General features: G+C 32.9%; 1 protein-coding gene and 1 long non-coding RNA gene across 2 annotated transcripts; one reads left to right on the forward strand and one right to left on the reverse strand.

The window, feature by feature from the left end:
• The first annotated feature begins 4,471 nt into the window (after nt 1-4,471).
• Nucleotides 4,472-6,514, forward strand: LOC127726040 (uncharacterized). The gene is made up of 2 exons (XR_007993288.1): nt 4,472-4,723; nt 5,944-6,514. It is a non-coding gene; the product is annotated as an uncharacterized LOC127726040 (long non-coding RNA).
• A 5,703-nt stretch (nt 6,515-12,217) lies between these two features.
• Nucleotides 12,218-23,365, reverse strand: LOC127726037 (uncharacterized). The gene is made up of 6 exons (XM_052233367.1): nt 23,310-23,365; nt 22,008-22,023; nt 18,972-19,028; nt 16,371-16,534; nt 15,557-15,643; nt 12,218-12,671 (listed from the first exon to the last, which is right to left on the reverse strand). The coding sequence occupies exons 3-6, from the start codon at nt 19,018-19,020 to the stop codon at nt 12,321-12,323; spliced, it is 651 nt and encodes a 216-aa protein (XP_052089327.1). The 5' UTR covers nt 19,021-19,028; nt 22,008-22,023; nt 23,310-23,365; the 3' UTR covers nt 12,218-12,320.
• Nucleotides 23,366-25,167: the final 1,802 nt, after the last annotated feature.

A 25,167-nucleotide genomic window follows, 5' to 3' on the forward strand; every position in this document is an offset into this window, starting at 1 on the left:
AATATCTGAATAAAAATTCGAAATATAACATTCGAAATATATAAACACGTGCACATTTACATAACCCAATGCACAATAAAACATAATACGTTGTATTTCTCATATTTTTTTTATCTGTTAAGAATCATTGACATGTGCGAATTGTATGAATTGCAATTGTCAAAAGAAAATAACTTTTTAACTTTAACGAAAATTTTCTCGGAATTTTAAGTATAATAAATAATATACTCAGTCGAATTCTCCCGTGAATATGGTTAATGAATACATACGATCGATATCGATATTATTGTTATCATGCAATGGACATGAAAACTATTATATATAGCTCTATAAAAACATACCTCGTCGTGCAATTATACTTTGCACACTTGTATCAAACTAAGAAAAATATAATGATCTCAGTATTCTCGACAAAAAGGTGTCGGTAATCAACATATGTTAACAATGAATTATTTCTTCACTGTCATGTTGAGTTGTATGTATTTCGTTAATCGTAAAACGGTCAAAATAACAATTTTCCTTATTTGTAAATACTTTTCAATGTAATGACATAAAACTATAACATACAAAACATTTTCTACATTAAAAAGTCAAATCACAAAAATACTGAACTCCGAGGAAAATTCAAAAAGGAAAGTCCCCAATCAAATGGCAAAATCAAAAAAACAAACACATTAAACGAATGGATTAACATATACATTTCAACGGAAATATGGATAACGTACGCTCACTTTAAAATGACATGTTTTTATAAAACATTACTGTAACCATGCCAAAATTATGCATTTTAAGCTCAATGACAAATCATACTTGTGCATCAGAAATGTGCATTCACTGTAAAAATAAGGAATGTGCATGCAATAAAGTGTTAGTTTAACAATAATAGCGAATCCCGCAATACTAGAAATAATTTGATAAATGCACGCTTTATGAACTATATAAAACCGAAAAATACGGAAACCTGACAACAGAAATAATCATACGCATACCTGATATTTCTAACTTTAACAACCACATATCTTTGAACAAATCTTCAATATAAAAAGAACACCCAACCCCGTCAACTTTCAGCAGCGAACTAACTAGATAACTATCTAATCGTAAAAGGAAAACCATTTAATCAAGCGTGCGTGACTAGCTGGAAATCTAACCGGACTATAACCTTTTTTTTATTACTTAAGTTTAGTAACCAAAAAAAAAAATTAATTGGAAAGTTTTAATCAAACTTTATCTATTTCGGATTAAGCTGCATTCAAATACAGATGAAATGAATTAGTTTTCTGCCATTTGAAAATTACATTTTAAATATTTAATATGATAAAATAGGCGAGTACTGGATTTATCGAAATAAGTAATAGACATAAATAAGAAGATGTGGTATAAGTGCCAATGAGACAACTATTCGTCCAAGTCACAATGTGTAGAACGTAAATAATTATAGGTCAAAGTACGACATTCAACACGGAGTCTTGGCTTACACCGAACAGCAAGCTATAAAGGGTCCCAAAAAGACTAGTGTAAAACAATTCAAACAGGAAAACCAACGGTCTAATTTATATAAAAAACGAGAAACGAGAAACACTTATGAACCACATCACAATTTGTTAATACACCAACCGAGAATATTTTTGGTGCTAAAACTAATGTGTTCATAGTAGGGATGTCAACTCGGTGAAGATTTACTAATCGAGTACTCGTTTGATTTACCGAGCGAGACTCGAGTACTCGCTCGGAAAAACATATACAAAATGGAAACACAAAATTAAACCCAATTTACGAATTGTGGGGAGTTGTCTTATGGACGTAAAACCCTCAACATTAATACCTTGGACTATATAATAGTCCCAGGAATTTTATACCATAATTAATAGTTCATTTACTACATGTACTAATTATGTAAGCAGGCAATAATAATCTAATTAATTAATTAATAAATATCTATAGAAAATTGATTACAAAAACAACAGTATTTGGGAATCGTAAAGAAACACATTTATGATCAACACAGGGGTGATGATTAGAACTTTAACCATTCTCTGAGGGTCGACACAGGGTGCAACGAATCTGTTTTTATTTAGAAATATTATCTTGTTAACTTTAACTGGGACAATACAATTTATCAACTTTGTTACGTAACTAACAGTCCTGCTGATGAAAATGTTTGCTCTGGCGGCACAGAGGTCACCGTGGTAGAATGACTAGGACACGATAAGCTAAAAGTGTAGGCCTTGGAATGGTGCTCTTGTTCATAGCACATGAGAGAATTTTAAATGACAATTAAACGCAAACATTCCAAACGTATTTTTTATTTAGATTGATATTTAATTTCCCGGGAGGCGCTTTTAATAAAAAAAAAATCTTTAAGAAGGCAACAACATTCTTACAAAAAAACGATTAGTCGAGTATCATTTTGGTATTCGATAATCGGTACTACCGAGCGATACTCGAGTACTCGAATACTCGTTGGCATCCCTAGTTCTTAGACAAGACTCGATCTATTATAGTTAAATACAAATTTAAAGTCAGTCGATTTATGATTTATATGTGTGTCATTTCGTACCACAACACAGAGTAATTAAAACTATTAAAGTTTCCATGCATTGCTTATTTCAACAAATCATAGGTTTTTAGAGAATTTCTACTGATGTAAACACTGGCAATGTCATATTAAAAAAAAAATCAAAACACTTTCAAAATGTTTGGTACGAAATGACTAGCTACCAAAACAATTGCTATCATATATATGTCTTGAAGACCCTATACTATATTTGTTCTGTATAATTATTCCATAATTGCACACGTGTCACTCCTTACTGTAATTCTTAGGAAAATTTACATTTGGTTGACTTCTACGTGTCAGTTCTGTAATTTACATACATTTACATTGCTCTTATAATGTGCCTTCAGAAAAAAAAATTGGAGTCACGGAACTCGTTTTCTTGCTACAAAACAAAATAGATAAATTCATAACACATTCCTTTATAAAAGTAACATCTTCTTTTTATACCTATAGGGCCCTATATGGTACAAGGTTTTTTTTTTCCCATAATTTTCATAATTTATTTTTTGTGAGGAAAGATGTTGATTACTTATTTAGTATATGAGGCCATACAGTTAATCTTCGCTAGCGCGACTAACGGAAAGCTTTCATTAGGAAGAGTTATCTCCACTATCAATGTTTCTAGTGAGTGCATCTTATCTGTAACTAATAGAGTTCTCGACAAAATCCTTGTTTGTAATTGTTCTTTACATCCCACAGATACTTGCGTCAATTTTCTTATAGGTGTGGTATATATAGATTATAACATGGCATTTTTCTTATCAGACCCCTTATCAGACCTAGGTCATGATATCAGCCCTAGGTCATGATATCAGCCCTAGGTCATGATATCAGCCCGAGAGCCGACAGCTCGAGGGATGATTTTGACCATGGGCTGATAAGGGTTCTGATATGAAAAAATGACATGTTATGTTCTTTTTATCATATACTTCAACAGAAGACATACAGACAAAAACAATTTTAAAACTTTGCAAAAATGCTTTTGTTGAAATATTTGTTTTGCATTTTTCAATAATATAATATATTTTCCTGATTCCTAATATTTTTTTTAATACAACCGTGTTATGTTTTACACAAAAAAAAAACGTACCATTCAGGCATATTTTCCGGAATTTGCCTAATGACGTCGAAATGTCATGCGATATACAATATTATTATAGTGTAGAAAAATATAGAAAATATTTGTATGAGGCTGAGAAAAAAGGGAAAATGCGAGGCTTTGCCGAGCTATTTTTCCCTTGTTTTGCGCCGAGTACAAATATTTTCTATATTTTTCTACACTATATTAATATTGTTTTTATCCTGTAATTTTGTTTATTTGGGGATTTTTAAGCAATTCAACTATTTTTAAAATTGTAAATAGTTGTTCCCCCAATTGGGGCCATTTTGCGTAGAGATATTTCCTTCTAATGTTTACCTGTGCAATAATGACGTGCCACGTTGCAAATAGTTTTCATACAGTGGTGAAATGAATAAAATTGATGAAGAACAAGTATTTTTATTCAATATGAGTCGATAAATGTAGGTTTTTATGTCAAATAAACGTACTTGTAACAATACACCTTATCGCTATTTAGTCCAATCCGGAAAAAACAGTCATTTAGACAACTTCCTGTTTGGGTCAACAGGCCGCAAACAAAGGTCTTCAATAACGAGCTGAGGGAGGGAAAAATTTAGAAAGCGATCAATAGGAAACTTTGATAGATTATGATCCACTTTTTCCAAACTCAAATTATAGTCAAAAAAATATTGTGTTTGAAGTATTTACGAAATTTTAAACAGGTCTCATTAAAAAGTATCATGCATGGTGCATTGTTTAAACAGGGTCCCAGATAGCTTCAACTGGATGAAAAAGTTGTGTAATTTTAGAACTTATCCGGAATGGAATAAATAGCGATTAGGTGTATTGAAACAGTAACACATTTGTTTTGATCGAAATCGATCAGTTCAACTATTGAGCGGGCTTTTCACTGTGTGGATGTGTGTACACATTAAGTGTGCCAACATGGAGCGTTGCACCGTAAAACATTGATTGAATTTGGTTGGACATGTTTGTCTGAGAGCAGAAAGAAGTCGACAAATTATCATGATCAGACTGACAGACAGCGGGAGCGGAGATAGTTGACGTTGCCACGGGTCCAGTAACTGTTGATGTCCTTCTAGGTAAGTTTGATTGTTCAGTTTGTGGTGTGTATGGCACAACCACCATGTTTTCATCTGTTGTTGTATTACTGAGAATATTTGAGATATTCTTTTGCTGCTTTTCAGAAATAGTGCTGTAATTGTTAACAGAGGCAACATTCTTGTGTCCTGAAATTTGCATTATATCTGTTCCCGGGATATTATTTTCCCTTAGCTTTTGCACGAGATACTTTCTAGCACTATGATTTGTGAGCCGTTTGTTTTTGTCTAGATTCCCCCTTTCTTTCATAGTTTTCACCATTGATCCTAGTTTTCTTTCCCCAAGCTTTTGTCTTAAAAACCAGATGTCAGACCTCTTGTCTTCAAGTGGAATGGTGCGTGTGGCCAAATAAAAGGGAGATTCTGGTGTACTAAACCCAATTGGTCTCTTTGCGGCATACAAAGTATAGAAATCAAGTGGGTTACGGTCTCCTTGGCTTTGATATATTTTAGGCGAAATCTCCCGTACATCTGATATGTTTTCTCCAGTCCTTGTTTTTGTCTGTCTTTCGTTTAACTCCAAATATTGGGAACCATCTGTGGATGTATTCAAGGTTACATCACCCCATCTGAAAAATTATAACGCTAATTCTAATTATATTAATTTGTTAAAATTTTTAGGGGTTGACTGTGTATCTGTTACTGTTTGAATTGTTTTACACTAGTAATTGTAATTTGTTGGGCCCTTTAAAGCTTGCTGTTTGGTGTACGTGAGCCAAGGCTCCGTGTTGAAGGCCGTCCTTCGACCTATAATATTTTTTTGCTGTTGAAAATATGTAATTTATTTGAAATCGCAATTAAACAGTATAAATTATCAGCAACCTATACATTTCATTCTCAATATTTCTATATAGCTCATACAAAATAAATGATTCATGTTTGGACAACTAACTGTACTTATATTACATATAAACATGTAGTCCAAATAATTATGAGGTCTTGAAAGGCTATTATATTTTTTTTCTTTGACGCCTTACATCGACGTCGATGTAAGGCGTCAAAGAAAAAAAATATAATAGCCTTTCAAGACGTCATAATTATTTGGACTAATAAACATGACAAATATCTTCTGTTTTAGCAATTTTAAAGTCAGATATATAGAAGTGTCACTTGTTTGCCTCGTGTTACAATGTGTATGGAGAATAAATAATATATTATGTTTTTCATGTTTAAATTTATTTACAAGCATTCATTTTTTTCAGATTTGGTGTGACGATGGCAGTGCAAATAATATCACTTGGATTATACATTTTATAGTGTACTAAATATATAGAAAGCGAGCCATATTATGCTCAACAAGCAGGATTAGGAATTTTAGTGTAGAAGAGAAGAATATCAATGTTCCACTATAATGAATATGTGCTTGTGTGATTAATCTATTTCCTGAATGATGGATGGATTGTATGTTTTCGTTTCATATATTCAAAGGACAGCGAATCAGAAAAAGATCTACATGTTACGTGATATATGGACAATACTATACAAATTCATACGGCAAATTTATATGCCATTTGGAAGCTAACATTTATACACATGATACACATGTGAATGTTAAATAAAGGTAGGATGATAATGAATAATTATGATCGGATGATAAATAGTGGAATAATACATACAGGAGGGAGTCGAGTGTACAATACATATATGTTAAAGATTTTTTTAAATGACTGCAAAATAATCAGATGAAGGTTTATTTGCAAAGTGTTGTTGCTGTTAATATTTTTTTTATCAAGTACATGTATTAAATCAAATATTAAATATATTGATTGTTTATTATGTGCATTATACATTTATGAAAAATTGCTCGACATATGTCACAAACCTTAGTGTATAGTGTTCTTGTACACCACGAAGTCCAAAATGAACACAGTTGTTCAGCCAGATAGTCCGTAGAAGGGCTTCAGGACAGCTGTCACCCAAGACACTTCTTTCATAAAGAATGTTAATTTCATCGTCCGTAATTTGCTGTGATCGTAGGGGCTTATTTCCTTTGCCTTTCTGTTTAAGTACCTTCTGCTTTGCTTTCAAGGATTCCCTGGTTAGTCTAAAAGCCTCATCTTGGTGTGTGGTTGATCCAGCAATTGAATGGCCATATTTGTGTCTTTTTAGTTTCCTGTCAATACTACTGACTATTGATCTCAAGGTGGATGGCTCATATTCCCCTCCATCTTTTTTACGAAAAGTTAATAAGTAGTTGGCCAGCAAAGGGTCCAATTCCACTGGTGGAATAGTCTGTAATTCTCTGTTTTCATTTTTGGCTTTCAGAAATTTGTTCAGTAGAGCAATATCTCGTACTGTTTTTGTTAAAGTGTTTTTATTTTGTTGGCCTTCAATAAATTGTTCAATATCATGTTCTGTCATGTCCATATATTGGGCGTCAAAATGTGGATTTACAGATGCATTTTCTAAATTTTCAGAATGACTTTCCTCCTGAACTTGATTTTTGGGGTTAGGATTTTCTGTCAAATCTTGTTCATTTGGCCTATCTAACTGGGTGAGGGTGTCCTGCAGGTCTCTGTCCATCAAATCATCTTCAGTTAATTCAGCATAAGGTGACCAAATTAATCTAAACTGAGGCATTTCCATATTATTTCTTCAGAATCAGAGGACATGTTTGGTTTTAGCAGACGAAATATTTTTGCAGCAAGCAATTAAAGGAGACCCTCCTTTTTTACAAAATGCATCTGTTCAACCACATTTTTTTTTTCATGGGATAAGAATAATACAATTAAAAAAAATGTTTGTTTGTTTATTTTTATTCATTGTTTACGACATTATTATGCTGGTTCCTGAGTCAGAACGTTTTGCAATAAAAAAAAATGTTCCGTACCAGTCAACGATAGCGGCGTTTTGTTTACATAGTTGTCAAGCAGGGTCACGCAAGGTTAAGATGATGAAAAAATAGTTCCGGTAACAAGTAGGCGGGGCCTAATGCATAATTTGCATACTATACAAATAAAGCAAAAATTTATTTGTACACCTGTTATTTGTACAATAGAAGGCCAATTACAGGATAAATAACGTTATGTACAGCAAAGCATGCGATAACGTTACAGCAAAGCATGCGATAATAACTGGAAGCAGTTGATATAAACCGGAAGCAGTTGATAACAAAAGTCATATCACACGGCTAAGCAATTCTTCAAATTTAAAGAATAAATGACATTGTATAATGTACAAATAAGTTTTATCATGGGGTACAATTATACCATTATTTTCTATAAGTATATGATAAAGATATATAATAAATGAAAGTAATATAACAGATTGATCTATAAAGTAAAGATGTATTTACGATTTAACTGATTTATGACGAAGGATATTGCCTTGATTGATGTCATCGATATCATCTGTTTGCAAAGGAAAATATAAGAAAACGTTGTTTCCCTGTTTGTTTAGCTCACCTGGCACAAATGGACAAGTGAGCTTTTCTCATTACTTGGCGTCCGTCGGCGTCCGTCGTCGTCTGTTAACTTTTATAAAAATCTTCTCCTCTGAAACTACTGGGCCAAATTTAACCAAACTTGGTCACAACCATCATTGGGGTATCTAGTTTAAAAGTGTGTCCGATGACTCCCCCTGCCAACCAAGATGGCCGATATGGCTACAAATAGAACATAAGGGTAAAATGCAAGTTTTGTCTATAATATTGAAACCGTTATGAATAGAGAAAATCTGAAAGGAGCAAACATGTTCAAAATGTTGAGCTCTACCAATTGTCCATATACGTCAAAACTGTCAGACGTCTTCTTATAGGTGTTGTTGACCTTGAATGACAAATTTTACCATTTTTTTTCTTTCATTTTTGCCTACTATCTTGTAAATTGTAATAGATAGTGAGTTACTTTAAATTTCCAAAATGATCAACAAGATACATTTTTTGTAAGTTCTCCACAATTAAGTCTCATGATCGAAACCGTCAGTCGATTCCTTATTAGAGTTATTACTCTTTGATGGCGATTTTTACCAATTTTTAGCGTTTTTGCCTTATATCTTAAAAATCATAATAGATAGATAGAAACTTAAATCAGCAAAATTGATCAGCAAGACAAGATCTACAATTAAGACAAATGGAGGAAATCGTCCGACGACTCATTATTGTTAGTAGTTATTGCCCTTTAATGACGATTTTAAGCATTTTGTTTGCGTATTGCCTCATATGATAAGAATTATAATAAATAAATAGACACTTTAGATCACAAAAATGATCACCAAGGCAAGATCTACTAACAAGTCATATGTTGCCGATATAGTTAGTAGACTGTCACTCTTTATAGGAGTGATTGCCCTTAAATGAGGATTTATTTACCCTCTTTTGTCTTTTGAGCAAAAACTAAAGAATATAGAGAGGAACTAAACAAACCAAAATGATCAGCAATACAAGATCAACAAAACAGAGATATTTGTCATGAATATCTATTCTCGTCTACAATGTTAGAGAGTGTCCTTTGTTGAATATGCACATAGACCAAGGTAAGCGACACAAGCTCTTTAAAGCCTCTAGTTTTAATACCAACCGGTCTGTAACAGTGAAGAGATATTGTGTAAACCGGAATTAGCAAAATATCTCTTTTTTTTCAAAGAAAAGAACAAAGATACCATATATTTTGTTTAATCAGTGAACCGTTAGCTATCATATGAGACCAGAAGGGACATTTTCAGAACGTGGAATAGCATATAATCTTCCTTATTCAGGAACTAGGTTATAGAAACCTTGTATTTTTTTTAAATTGGCGTAAGATTCCTCATTTGATGCCGGAAAAGAATATCCATCAATGAAAATACAAGGGTGGAAAGGCTTTCATGTATTCTTTGATGAATTTGATTTTAGATGATAAATGTTTTTTTTTTTTTTTTTTTTTATTTTCATTTTCAAAATACGCAATTTTTTTTTCATTTCGGACAGATATGTTGCTCTAACTTTTGTCATATACGTGTCTATTTGATTCATTTAGAGTTGTTACCTGAACAGCCTGAAGCAGATATTCCATATAGAAAAAGGAGATGTGGTATAATTGCCAATGATACAGCTCCCCACCAGAGACAAATTAAAGAAGTTAACAACTATAGGTCACCAGACGGCCTTCAACTATGAACCAACAATATAGAAACAGCCTAAGAAGATCTTAAATGAACATCACTTTCCAAAAAAGGAAAATTAACAATAGGAATCGAAAAACCGTTCTTTTTGTCGTAAATGTTTGTGAAGAGTTACCTGTGTAAAACGGAAATATCTGAATAAATTTTATGCTGTTTAATTTAACTTATTTAAAGTAAGTTAACGTCCGTTAGGGTAAATTTCGGCAGTATATTTAGAGAATCCTTGATTATTTAACGAACAAATATCATCAAGATAACGGAAAGTGTTATTGCATTCATCAATGAAATTATTATTAGAGGATCTGTTCAGAGTTTGGCCATATACTGTGATTCTATACAGTACAGGAACAAGTCTGATAATAAAGGGGCGCGATTGGTGCCCATAGGAATACCTACAACCTGTCGATACATTTTATTGCCGATACATAATTAAATGTTGTTAAGAATAAAATCTACTGCTTTAATCATCTCATCACACCTCCAGTAGGTATATCTAGCATGTTGACCTTTCTCATTAGATTGGTTGATTGAGTGTTGGTTGCTAAACGTCCAGTGGCAAATATGTCATGCATGTTCAGTACGAGAACATCTTAACAGTAGTTATAATAGTAGTTATGTCCTGTAATTGAGGACGTCCGGGATGAATATCGAGGAAATTTGAATTGCCACTGGAAAATGTGGGTATGTTAGACAGGGAAAGACATTTTGCCTTGTAACAGGCCACGTGTGGACCCCCAACGAGTTGTTGCAAGGGTTCTTAATTTGCTGACCAGACGTTGCTGCGTACTTATACATCCCGCACTGCCAATCGAACGCCAAATTTTGGCAATGATTTTACTGGTCGGATGAATACCAAGAGTGACCATATTTCTATTCCCCAGTCACTATTTGGGATGGGAAGGGGGGGTGGGATGGGGCTTCTCATTACAGAAGAAGCTGTAAAAAAGACACCAAAATTTAAGCAAAAGGAGCGGTGAGAAATTTGAGGGAACGGTTGTGTCCCATAGTTGCAATACAATAGACGTTAAAGAAAAGATATCCATCCGTCCATTCGACTATAATTTGTTGATTTTGTTTCTAGTAATGACTAATTTTCAACAGGAAATACGTTCCTTAAATATTTTTGTTGTATGATAATTGTGTTCAATCAACGTCAAAACATTAGTTAAGAGTAAATATTGCATCACAATTTAAAAAATGTGACGTCATAACTGAAAGGAAATTGTTGCTTGACGTCAGAAATTTATTTGGAGACAGTTCTAGTGTCATTCGGAGACAAAATTCAGCTAAATACCAAAAGTGTAAATACGTCTTTTTGTACTTCTTTTCCAAAACCCTATTAGTAGATCTATAAAGTTATCAGAATATGTGATATGAATACCAAATTACAGGTCACTAAAGATCACTAAAGGAAATTTGACAATGAGCCAAACCTTTACGGTATAGTAAGCTATTGAACGCCACGGTATGACAATATGTTAGAAGTTCACTTCTTTGGCACTTTATTTCTGTATGTTTAACTAAATAATGATACACAATAAAATGTGTTTGTTTAATAAATGACTTCTTACAAATAATTAGAAATAGCTGGCATGTCAGTAACTGCTAGTAGTCCTTTGTTAATTTATGTTGATTATTGTCAATTTGCTTAATTTCTTCAGTTACCTATTCTAACATCGGACTTCTTTTTAACAAAGTTTAAATGTGCGTATTGCTGTGTGTTTGTTTATTACACATTGGCTAGAGGTATAAGGGGAGGGTTGAAATCTCACAAAACATGTTTAAACATGCCGCATGTTTGCGCCTGTCCTAATTCAGGAGCCTCTGGCCTTTGTTCGTCTTGTGTATAGATATAAGAAGATGTGCTATTGTATGTTTTTTTTTAAATTTTGGTTCATTTATATGTTTCGGAGTTTAGTGTGACGTCCATCTTTGCTGAATAAGTATACATTATTGTTTAGGGGCCAGCTGAAGCCCGCCTCCGGGTGCGAGATTTTCCTGCTGTGTTGAAGATACATTGGTGGCCTTGGGTCAAGGCATCGAATAGTCCTACTATTATTTCTATATACGGATTCTTATCTTGCGTATATGATTTTTTATATCAGTATTTCTGTAAATAGTTAAAGACATTAAGAATAATTTCAGTTAAAAGCTAATACACACATAACTAGGAACCAAATAGTAAAATACAAGCATGAGAATAATTCATCATACATTTGAAGCTTCCGAATGACTTTTCTGAATTGATCTTCATCAGGAAGGCTCAAACCGAAAAACATTCCCGCCGAAAATGTATTTGAAACATTAAAACGTGGAGAAATATATATCCAAAAATGAACACAAAAAATCATATACATCAATATGAAGGAAAAAATATTCTAGGGGTGTATAACTGGTTTACTTTATATATTAAATAACAAAACATATGTGCATTCAATGGCCGTACAATTATGTATTACTAGTAAGTAATTATAAAACTCTACACGAAATCTTTCATGTCATCCTGTATTTCATTGTGATGCACACTAATAGTTTTAGATACAGATCTCGGCGGATCCTTGCGCCATCTAGATTTCTTATACGGTGAAACACCAAATTCCTTTCCAAATCGAACGAATAGATAAATTCCAAAGCATGTTAAAGCAATGCTAATCAAAATTAATACAAGAGTTATCGATCCTAATGTTTTGTACACTTTTGCATTACTCGAACATCCGGGTGTGTCGTTAGAACTTGCACATGATTCGAGAACCCTCGAGACCCCAAATACAACAATTGCAACAAAATATCCAAGTAGTGATATAACTGATAGAACCATGTGGAGTATCACCTGCAAATAGAAATATTTGTTGGTTTTATTAGTACGAGCAGGTGCGTGTTATACGATTTCTTTAACGACTGACTTGCCGATCATATATGGTATTATTAGCAGGTGTGTTATAACGACTGACTAACCGATCATACATGTTATCAAAAGCAAATGCATGCTATAACGACTGACTTACCTATCAAACTGGTTATTAGCAAGTCCAATATTGGGTCTGGACCTTCGTCGCTGCATGCAATTGATTGAGGTAACATGTATAGCGGAGCATAACTAATCATTCCAAGACCAAATATTAAAATCATTCACTTCAAAAGGAGGCAAGAAAAGTTTAACGAAATTTTTCTTTGTACAATTAATGAGTCTTGTAAATTTCAAACTATTGGCAAACAGGATGTGGCCATATGACAGATGTTAAAACTGCCTGCAACTCTCTACATATCAACATTATCAAGCTGCAGACCAAATATTGAATGATTCCCTTTCATAGAAGCAAAGAAAACTTTGACGAAAATTTTCCTTGTACAATAACTGTAAATTTTAGTGTTGTAAAATTTCAAACTATCGGCAAACAGAAAGTGGCTACACAGCAGACGTAAAAAAAACCTGCTTGCAACAACACCACAAAATCAAGTTGTAGATCAAATATTAAACCATTCCTTTTCATAGAAGGTAAGAGAACGGGACGAACGGAACGGACGTACAATGTAGTCGAGCGGTTACTAGACCTGCTTCCGCATTTTTTTGCGGTGTTTCGTTAATTATACCATAGCTTTTGTTGAAACCCCCGGCAATAACCTCACGAGACGAAGTCGAATGAGGTTCCCGAGGGGTTTCAACAAAATTTATGGTATAATTTACGATACACCGAAAAATTATCCAAAAAATATGGAATATCTGTTTTAACCTATCGCATCTTTTGCTGTTTAAATTGTATATTTCATATTGTTTTGTTTGTTGATTTAAAAAAAATAGTTTTGATAAGAATCATTTAAGTAACCCTTTTCGGGCCTTACACACAAAGCTCCGCCTACTTTCTAAAATAAGCACGGGCTTCTGAACCAATCATGCATGTTGTAAATAGCAGGAGCGTATTATAGCGACGAACTAACCGATCATAATTGTTATATTTAGCATATTCATGCTTAAAATGGCAAATTTTCCGAAGATAAACATTTAAAGCTATCATATGATTGATTGAAAACAAGACACAGACAAAAACATTGCTGCGAGATTATATAAATGGGTTTTAAGTGGAAATATTTCGATTACAGGATATTTACGTTTTATACATGTCGGATAGGTTTTCTTAGCAGCAATAGTTGTGCCTATATAATGACGTAATACATAGATGTAGGTTTCTTTTATAACATGAATGGTTTTAATGGTTAGTTTCAGTATACCTTTGAAAGTTCATAATCAGATTAATTATAACAGAGTTGCAGATCCGCCATTTGCTGGCAGTGTTGTCCGTAATAATTGTGTGTTTTTTTTAATTTTTCCTGCAATACATGTAACAACCGAAATTAATGGTGTCCACTGCCACATCGAATACGTGACAATAAATAACGGACATTTTGAATGAAGTTGTTCGTTTCACACTCAGATTATCACATGTATATGTATACTTTATGTATACAGGTTGGCGCCTGTTAAAACATTTAAACCCGCTGCATTTCTATGCATCTGTCCTAGGACAGGAGCCTGTTGTTCAATGGTTGTCGTTTGTTGGTGTGGTTCATAGGTTTTTCTCGTTTTTTATACAGATAAGACCGTTGGTTTTCCTGTTTGGATTGTTTTATACATTGTGACTTGGATGGAGAGTCGTCTCAATGGCACTCATACCACATCTTCTTATTTATATTTATACAAGAATGTGGTTCATAGTAAAGGGAACCAATAACAGTTTATAAGATGTAGGTTTTATGTATATCAAACTCCATAAAAATGTTGAACGGAAATGATGTTTGTTTTTTGAAAACGGACAACAACAAAAAAACGATCTATCAATTATTGCAAACGTGGATTTTTCACTTATTTTCCTTGAAATAAGATTCAGATATTTGGAATATGATTCTCTATGATCTATAACTTTTAAATGTTGAATTTATACTGCTAGCATTTTCCGAGGAGGGTTTCTTTCATTTCTGTATTCTTTAATTTTATAGGCCATTTTTTTTTCTACTCTTTATACTTTTTGCCCATTATTCTCTATTCTTTATATTTGAGAACCTCATTATTCTCTATTCTTTATTTTTTTGGTCTTTTTTTCTCTATTCTTTATATTTTTTGTCCATTTTTCTCTATTCTGTAAACCCTCAACCACACCTTTCATCATGCCTTCACGTGTAAAACCTTATCAAATTATCAAACCATAACTTATTTTGCGCGGTATTTAGTTTTCTATGTGTTTTTCAGACTGTTGTTTGTCTTTAAAAAATTCTTCGGTTTTAGTTTTTTTGCAATGTTTTTGAAACTTTTTGAGTTGTGGATTTTATTGTCCCTCTGGTATCATTTGTATTTTAATACTTACCATAATTGATATAAAAACAAAAATAAGTCAGATATGTATTTTCTGCATTGAAAAATTCTTGTTCCAGTATATTGAAAGCGGTACTCATGTTATTTTTAATTATCTCATCATTATGTTATATACGAGATTTTTTGGCATTTGTGACAGTTATATTTTCAATTAGAAATAAAACAAGCATTACTGACTATGCGGTATGGGCTTTGCTCATTGTTGAAGGTCGTACGGTGACCTATAGTTGTTAATTTCTGTGTCAATTGGTCTATTCTGGAGAGTTCACTAAGAACTTGTCTCATTGGCAATCATACCACATCTTCTTTTTATAATTACTACATGTATAATCATAAAAAAGTGAACATACTAAAGCTGTTTCAGGTTCGTCAGGCTTTTCCTTGACAAACAGACCTTGAACAGAGAAGCATCCACCAACAGTTGCTTTGGCCATTACCTACATAGAAATAAAATAAAGTTAAAAAAGAAAAAAAAACTTTATTGTAGACATGCTGCAACTCGCCTTTATCTGTACAGAAATAAAGGAGATAGACCATTTTGAAGCTAATGTGACATTAAAGATTTATTGACATTTTACAGGTTTTAGGAATTTATGATCAGACACATTTTAGCAAAACGAACAATTTCAGTTTAGTGTTTGCTAAATTAACATAGATCGACTATACGGTATGGTGTTTTCTCATTGTTGGTGACCGTACGGTTACCTGTAATTGCTTACTTCCACTTCATTTTAACATTGGCAATCGTACCAAATCTCCATATTTTTGTATAGAATATAGCAAGCTAGGGCTCATTTATTTTTGCGAATACAAGATTAACACAAACACACTTTATATCGTTTAAATATCGTAGGGATGTTTTCTTTATTATATATGCGCATGTGCTTTTTCTATTGTGTGTGCCAACTCAAAGTGTTCCGATACATATTGATGGTTAAGCATACGTTGTTATTGTTGAAAAAAACCCAGTGAAAAATAGATAAAAATAATGTGTCCTTAATTTTGATAGGACTTATTTTATATATACTGCTACAAAAATGTAATATCGGTGTAAAACATTAACCACTGTAACATTTTTTTTTTGCCAAACACTGTATTAGTTCAATTGTGTCAAAGAAACCTGAATACATTTAACATTTCTATGATTGTCTAAAAAAAACCCACAACTGTAGCAGCAACAAAGGATGCCACATAGAATGGAGGTGTGGAATATAACTCTCCATCCATCCATATAACTCCGATGATTCCACAGACAAGAAGTCCCGTCATTATCACAGTGTCAACAATGAACAGTAAAAAGTGCGAGCGGAAGGCTTCACGTCGCAAACCTGAAAATATTATTTTTCTTTTTTTAATGAAATCCATACAATACTTGATGATGAAAATGACAATTATGATCAGGACATCAAATGATTTTTTGTTTCCCTGACAAACATTTTACAAGTCCAAAATTATAAAATAAAGTAATCACAATGGATAAATGTTATTATACATTAAAACTGGTAGGCTATCACTGCTGGTATGCTGTTAGTCCATGGAGCGTACTATCTGTTCAGTAGTCAGTGCGAACATGTAGTTACCGGGATGATGTATAACAACTATTTCAAAATACCCCGTTGATAAATTTTGAAAAGTCTAAGGTTCTAACTGCATTAGACAAAGTTGACCTGAGATTAATTTGGCTACAACTTAAGGGTATACGATACAGTTACAAGGGGAGGTAATGACGTTGCTATGTTATTTTTGCGACGTCAAACTGTGACATATCGGGAAAAGATGCATTTTTCGACTGATTTTTATCATTCACCATGGGATCAAAACTGTATCGTATGCCCTTAAGGGTCCCTTTTAGTAATATATCTACAAACGTGTCTATGTATTAATACATCCCTGACTTTATAATGTTTAGGTCTGAGCGTTCCTGATTAAAAATAAATTCCGAAAAGCGCTTGGGTGCACGAAATTATGTAAGTGTTATTTTCATTTAATAGCACTGGGTCGATGCCTCTATTCATAAAAATAATAAACAAACCCTGCAAAGACTGCACGAATAAGTATTTTATTTAAGGAACGACGTGTTTAGTATTGTTCTTCATCGAAAAAAGTAGGAAGGTTTTAATAGTGGATTATAGTGCTCATACCTTTGAACAATTTTTATTAGAAAAGATAGGATATGGGGATCCATGATCCATGATCCATGAAACCCAATTTGGCAAGGGTTTTTACTGTCGGTCGGAAGAAGACCAAAGTGACCATATTTCTATTACCTAGTCACCCTTGGTATTTCACCCCTTTTGAAAATGAATATATATAAAGAAGACCTATGTTGAGTGTATGTCAATGAGACGGCATTCTAACGACAAGAAATATCAAGATATATATATATATATATACAAGTTTTAAATGAAAACAACGTTCAAACCTATGATTGCGTTGGATAAAAACCGCAATTTTAATACGTGTGCATGTAAAACAAATTTCTTGGTAGAGGGGTCTAAATACAGCACAAACAACATTTTCCAAAAGACCAAAAAAGTTAAAGGTATTTTTTAACAAATCGCATTTGACTAACAACTGATGTTCTTAAACCCTGCTGACTGCCAATGACGATTGCCAAATAAATTGATCACGAGATGTAACATGGATCTTAATTATTAATTTAATACCAAACAGAAAACAATAAACTTGCGGAAAAGATGGTAAACCGCAAACATGAGGTGCAAAAATATATATCTATTGGTCAAAACACGACCTTTCAACGGTAGATACGTGCAGTTTATATATGTATGTCTGAAGTCTAAAACTTTGTCAATTGGTGTCATGTGTTAAATCTAAATGTCTTTGTTATCTATGAAATTTGATTTTTTCCAACGGATTTCGCATTCTATGTCTCAAAACTTTTTAAACACGTTGTGTTTAAGAGCCTGACACTTGTCCCTTGGTGAATATCATAGGCATTCACCTCTAAATGTCATTTTCATTTATCTTAAAGATCGTTGGGTTGCTGTCCCAAAGTCGTTATTCTCCCTTTATTGATGAAACGTTTTTCGAACAAAATAAAAAGCCTAAAATAAAGTGTGAAGAAGTAATAAAACCATGACAATTTATATCAAAATCGAACATTTCGAAACTTGTAAATAAGAAAAAACGACACAATAGGTAGGTCATGTAATAGGGTCGACTAGGATAAAGGGCGTAAAATATAGACTACCACTGGAAAATGAGGTTAAATTGCACAAGGACAGAAATTTAGCCTGGCAACAGGCCACCTACAGACCTCTCTAGAGTTTTGATGGGGTTTTTAACGTGAAAAGGGCCTGGCATCGGATTAAGCGTCACCATTCTGACCGGACGTGGAGTTGAATTTACACATTTCGCACAACCAAACGGACTTCCAGCTTTGACAAGGGTTTTACTGCCGTTTGGAAGAAGACCGTGAGTGAAAACATGTCTATTCCCCTATTCTGGGTGTATTGTTCATCGAATCCTTGAATTATGTTAAAATTGAGATACAATTTATGGCAAAAGAGTCAACCTATACAGGGGTAGCACGTGGAAAAGATATTTGATATATAGTGAGAGAGCCATGTGATGTTATCAGATTATTACATGGCATTTTTTATATCAGATGTATTTTCAGCCCTTAGTTTCCCTTAAAATCATGCTGATGAGTGATTTTTGGAAACCGAAGGCTTTTGAGCTTGCCAAAGAAATATATAAAAAAACTCGTCCTGAAAAAAGAATGAAACCTTAAATCCTACATACCTCTGTTAGGTGTCTTGTACTCTCCATTGGAACCTGGTGTTTGATACATTGTATTTTCTGTTAAAAAAACATTGTCATTAATAAAGCGATAAAACAGATCAAGGCAACACAAAAGATTACTTCAGCCAAATGTCAATAGTTAGTTATAGTTTATTTGTCATATGAGACAGTCATAAAAGGATTTTACTTCATAAGAAATAATGTTTTGATCTTTAATTTTTATGCTGATTCACTAGTCTTTTATATAGAAAATATGTTTTAAATTCTTCGTAATTGTATATAGACTACTGATGATATGCATGACTTTTAAATTAGTACACCGGATATTGCAAATCTCTAACTATAAATGAAATTATATTGTAATAAAGAGCGTGCCATTTAAGAACTCATAACAGAAAGACCGGAATTAATCTTTCTGGACCGCCTAACAATACTGGTGAGTTGATTAATATTGATTATAATTGTTTGTAATGCTTTTCTGTTGGGGGATGCCTGAAACTTTTACTAGCACTGTCAAATGGATATTAATTTCTTATAAACAAATATGCATATAATACGTTATCCTTCAACCCTGGCCTTATCTCTTCGTAACGATGTTAGGAGAAGGCATGGAAGATTTCAAGTTTAGAGCACTTTTCAGAGTTGAACAGGATTTTAGTTAATTTGGACATCAGAAAAATGTAAAGAGTAAATAAATCGATCACATTAAACAATCACCACTGCTCAACGATACCAGCCAATAATCTTTTCGTGATAACATTTATATATATTAATCAACTAATTATGGTATTTTGCATTAAGTTGGAAGTAAATTCGGCGAATTAGTTACGGGATTATTTAAAAAAAAAAGGGAAAAATGAATGATTTCCGACAATACATCGTTTTTACATCTAATAGTCTTAACATGTCGTTTTTTCGCATGGCTTTGATACTAAAAATGAGCCACGACAAAAAAACTTTGCAACGTATCGCTTTGGAACTCATCGGGAACCTTAAGTCTCTCAAATATTAATTAATAATTGGAAACGAACAAAAGGATGAATGATTGATTGTTGATTGCTAATTGTTCAGTGGCAAATATTTCATGCATGTTCAGGACGATTAACAAAAGGAGATACGCGGGTATACGTCAATGAGAGAGCAATCACACGACATAAAAAACAACAAAGTATTTAGTGTTGATTATATACTAAGTCTGGTAGTCTTAATCGATAGACAGAGGGTAAATAAGATATGTCTAGCATTTAACCTGCCAGGTTTAGACATGTAATTAATTAATTAATTTATTCAACAGAGACAACAATGAATAAATCCCAATCATTGATATAAACATAATAAAACATTGATAAAAAAAAAACTACACTATAACTTGTTTGAATAAAATTGAGAATGGAAATGGGGAATGTGTCAAAGAGGCAACAACCCGACCAAAGAGCAGAAAACAGTCGAAGGCCACCAATGGGTCTTCAACACAACGAGAAAATCCCGCACCCGGAGGCGGGCTTCAGCTGGCCCCTAAACAAAATTGTGTACTTGATCAATGAAAATGGACGTCACACTAAACTCCAAAACATATAAATAAACTAAAATAAAAAAACATACAAGACTAACAAAGGCCAGAGGCTCCTGACTTGGGACAGGCGCAAAAATGCGGCGGGGTTAACACGCATGTACATTTACATGTAAAACAATACTAACAAATATCATATCAGAGAATGATCCCAGTAACTGAGAGCTAGATTAAAGTACTTAACCAGCTGATATATATATAGTACGTATATGTCTACCTAAATTGCAATATAGAATCCGTGTATTCAATTCTTAAAATCAGATTATTTTTGTTGTTGTTTTTTTGGACACAATGCATTTTTGGTCTCTTGTCTTTTCTTCGCAAGAAGAAACTCATACTAACCAAATCTTGCAGTGAGGTGAGAGTTTTTCCGCTCCGTGTTGAAGGCCTCACTGTGCCTTTTGAGATGAAGAAGAGCAATAAAAGGGCTGTTCCTTTACTCTTTGTGTGTTTTTTGCTGTGCATGTACTGATTTTGTGTCATGGATGGATACCCCATATCCTTGTTTTTCTATTAACCAGATTACCTAGAATTAGTTTTACCGCTATTGGTTTATGAGAGTACTTGATGCAATTTACATTACCCAAAAACTTATAAAATTCATGTACCTTTAAATATATTTAGTATATAACATCAGTCATTGTTTCTTTTTTCCATATCGAAATTGTGAAATGAATGGGACAAAGAAATCAAAATATCATCACCCGTCGGAACGTTTTAACTAAAGTTAAACTTAAATATCAATCAAGAATCAATGCATTTGCACTGTAGACTGAGAAACCGATATTTTTGGGGCCTTTTTAGTATTGGATGATATTTGCCACATTGTATGGATCAATTGCTTCAATCATCGAACATTGTACATGTATTTTGGACTGCGTTCACAAGCGATAGAAATTGATTTCTGGATTTGAAAAAAAAATCATATACCGACCACGGTCTCCAACATGTTGCACGAAAACGAATCTTTTGACCTATAAACCGAGACAGAAATGTATTAACTAGTTCAGATTTTCATCAAACAGTCTGGTGGCTTCAATATTGCAAAAGAATAACTGTTAACAACAAACATAAATTCAATTTTTCTTCTATTTTCCCCTTTTTTTCTATTTACAGAAACATTTATTGCATTAATATTTCAGAACGCATAGCTACACTAGAAATATCTGTGCTAATGCGAGAAAATTTAAAGTCCTTACAGATAGCTTGATATATAATGTTACCATTGCTGAAGTCCGTTTAGCATAGTTATACAAATTACCAAAGGCATGAATACTTTTGAACCTTTTTTCTAACCTTCACTTTTTAATCTCATACTTGATAAGGATGTACTGCAGTGCAACCAACTCAACTGGCAAAAGAAATTTTAGCAAACAATTGAACACTATTAGAGGACCTGGCCGGCGTTGTGGCCGTTTATAGCACCAGCTTTGTAGCCGTGTATAGCGCCTAGTTTTTCAAATTACCTGTATTTTCGAAAGCCTATTTAAAAAAGAAAAAAAAATCAACAATTAACAGAGATGAATAAAAGTAAACAAACTACTCTCGTTGTGCTAATTTGTATTGTTTATTTAAATATTGAATTACAAATGTTATTTTAAAAAATACGTAACATTTATTGTTTTTGGAACGACATATAGTATTGAAAGCAACGCAATTGTATAAACGTATTAACAAAAACACCATGTATGCGACATTTAAATGTAAAGCTGTTCATATGTATTTTTTAGTGGGCGGATTGAAATGAATTAGATAAATGATTTCATTACATTGTACAAGATAGCCATACTTTTCCAACTGTCTTTTTAATGAAGTATGAAAATTTTATATTGTGCTATTTTGACATTAAAATCAATCATAATTACGACATTCTGCTATCATTTGTAATCAATAAGTAAAAATGGATGAAATTTCTTTCGCTAAAATGGACATTGATAATTTTAGTTTTCGCAAAAAACGGGTTAATAACCTAAAACAAAAATGGTATATACTTTGGCATAAAAACATCTGATATTTTTCTCTCAAATGTCCTATCGAGTAGCTGAAATGTCCACAACCGAACTCACTAACTGAATGAATTTGTTTAACTGGTGTGGACAGTACGACCATATAAACGTAAGCTTCATGTCATTGTTTTCCTTGATTGTTTTTATATAAATATATACAAACAATGTATTGTGTGTCAATAGTAAATATTTGTGTAATCGAGACGACAATTCTAAGTTGTATAACTGTGTCCGATCCTATTGTCATGTATAATTTCGACAATTAAATATGTTTAAACTAAATATTTTCAATATATAAGGACTTTAAATAGTAAATATTTTCAATATATAAGGACGAAAACTTAGTCTGATTTTCAATACAAACTGTCCTCTGTAAATTTTAATATGACCATAAACTGTTATGTTATCTGACATTTATTACAAAATAACATAAGACTAATACAAATGAATGTACGCAATGAAATAAAAAAAAAAAAAAAAAAAAAAAAAACTGCTAATTACATAAATGAGCAATTGAGATAGCAACTCAATATCTTACAATTTTGTTTGCTCATATTTATTCCACTACTTTTAGTTGGAATTTTATAATAAGATTAGAAAAAAATAGATAACGTTGTCATTCGGGAATAACATTATTGTTATCATGAAAGAAAAACATAGATATTGTATATTTGTCATTCTGGAATACAAATAGTGTACTAAGTATATAACATTTTTAATACATATATAAAAAAAAGCGTAATAATTGTGAAAATAACTAACCTTTAAAACACTGGGAGATCTTTGTTTATTTAATCTTGAATGAAAACATTTAAAAGAAGTTTAACCAATACATTAAAAAATCTTCGACACGGAACATGCACTTTTCATATTCTCTTTGTATTCTAAGTGTTCATGTCGAAATCTCAGTCGATTTAATGTTTTAATTAATAGTATAACTATGTAGTAGGATTATTGGCAGACGACAAAATTTACTATTTAAATTTATCATTGTATATTAAAACACATTTTCTATTTTTACCGTTATTATTAGAACTTTAAAAGAGCATGAAAAAAAAAACTTGTGCATCAGAGGTTGAAGTTAATATTGATCTCGGGTCAACATATTCAGCAAAATCATTTCAATAAAGAAGACTTATGATGTATTGGGTGATATGTATAGATTATAACATGCCCTTTTCCATATTGGCCCTGGTATCGTCCCGAGACTCCCATATCGGCCTCGAGGATGATACCAGGGCCAATATGGAAAAGACATGTTAAAATCTATTTATCACATATTTAAGTTCTGCAGAAAAGTGAAAAAGTTCAATTATAACAATTTAATGAAATATAACAGGTAAAATCTTAAAATTTTTATCACAAAAGTTTTATCACATTTTCAAATTTACTTTAGTTTTTATCATTTACTCCATAGAAATTTATTGTCACATTTCTACTTATTTTGGAATATGGCAATACACAATTGCGTAATTCTCCGGCACTTTTTAACCACTCCTAAGTCTCCTTTAGAATTTTAATGTCACTTTCAGTTTTTTCCTTGTGTTAGTGTTTTTCATTTGCTCTACAAAGTCTGTCCTATCGCTTTCCTCCACTGCGATGAAACGAGCACCGTCATTGTTCGCCATTGTCGTTAAGGACGCAATGACGTCACGTCATTTGGAATCAGGGCACACTAACCAATAACCTCTTTTTTGCCCCGGGCAATTTTGAGGTTATTACATATGCAAAACCCAACGTATTCGTAACAAATATTTGATAAATCAGAATAGAGAATAACGGGCAAAAATACAGAATAAAGAGTAAAACAAAAGAATAGAGAAAAATAGAAAAACCAAAATAAAGAGTAAAGAATAATGGGTTAAATCAAAAATAAAAAATGATGATAAATGACCTATAAAAATCAAAATACAGAAACTAAGGACCCCTATTCAGACTCTCGCCGATTCTAGAAACGTTTACTTCGATAATAGAGGTAGAAATCCTTTTAATATTTACTTGTTTTAAATGTAAAAAAAAACCAGGATCAGTAGAGAGAACATAGTGTTACTGTTGAACATTCAGATTAAGGGAGGGAGGGGCGGTAAACTTTTTTTTTTATAAACCATCATCGGCCTTACATTGTTTCAAGCAAACTTTTTCATTGTTAAAGGCCGTACGGTTGCATATAATTGCTTTTATCGGCTACATTTGCACTCTGGTGGATAGTTGTCTCGTTGGCAATCATACCACATCTCCTTATTTTTATATCAAAAGACTCAAAGCTAATGTGATGTGGCATTTCTTCTGTTCTGGTTTTACTTTGCCAAGTTTCATTCATATGTCTTTGCATATAGATATAAGAAGATGTGGTATGAGTGCCAATGAGGCAACTCTCCATCCAGGTCAAAATTTATAAAAGTAAACCATTATAGGTCAAAGTACGGTCTTCAACACGGAGCCTTGGCTCACACCGATCGAACAGTAAGCTATAAAGGGCCCCAAAAATGACTAGTGTTAAACCATTCAAAAGGGAAAACCAACGGTCTAATCTATATAAAAAACGAGAAACGAGAAATATACCCACTTCTTATTAGACAGTTTTCCTGCCGAATGTCGGTGGTACCCTGCGAGTATTCCG

This window comes from Mytilus californianus, unplaced genomic scaffold (assembly GCF_021869535.1).
Source record: "Mytilus californianus isolate M0D057914Y unplaced genomic scaffold, xbMytCali1.0.p SCAF_16, whole genome shotgun sequence".
In the NCBI taxonomy this organism is placed as follows: domain Eukaryota; kingdom Metazoa; phylum Mollusca; class Bivalvia; order Mytilida; family Mytilidae; genus Mytilus; species Mytilus californianus.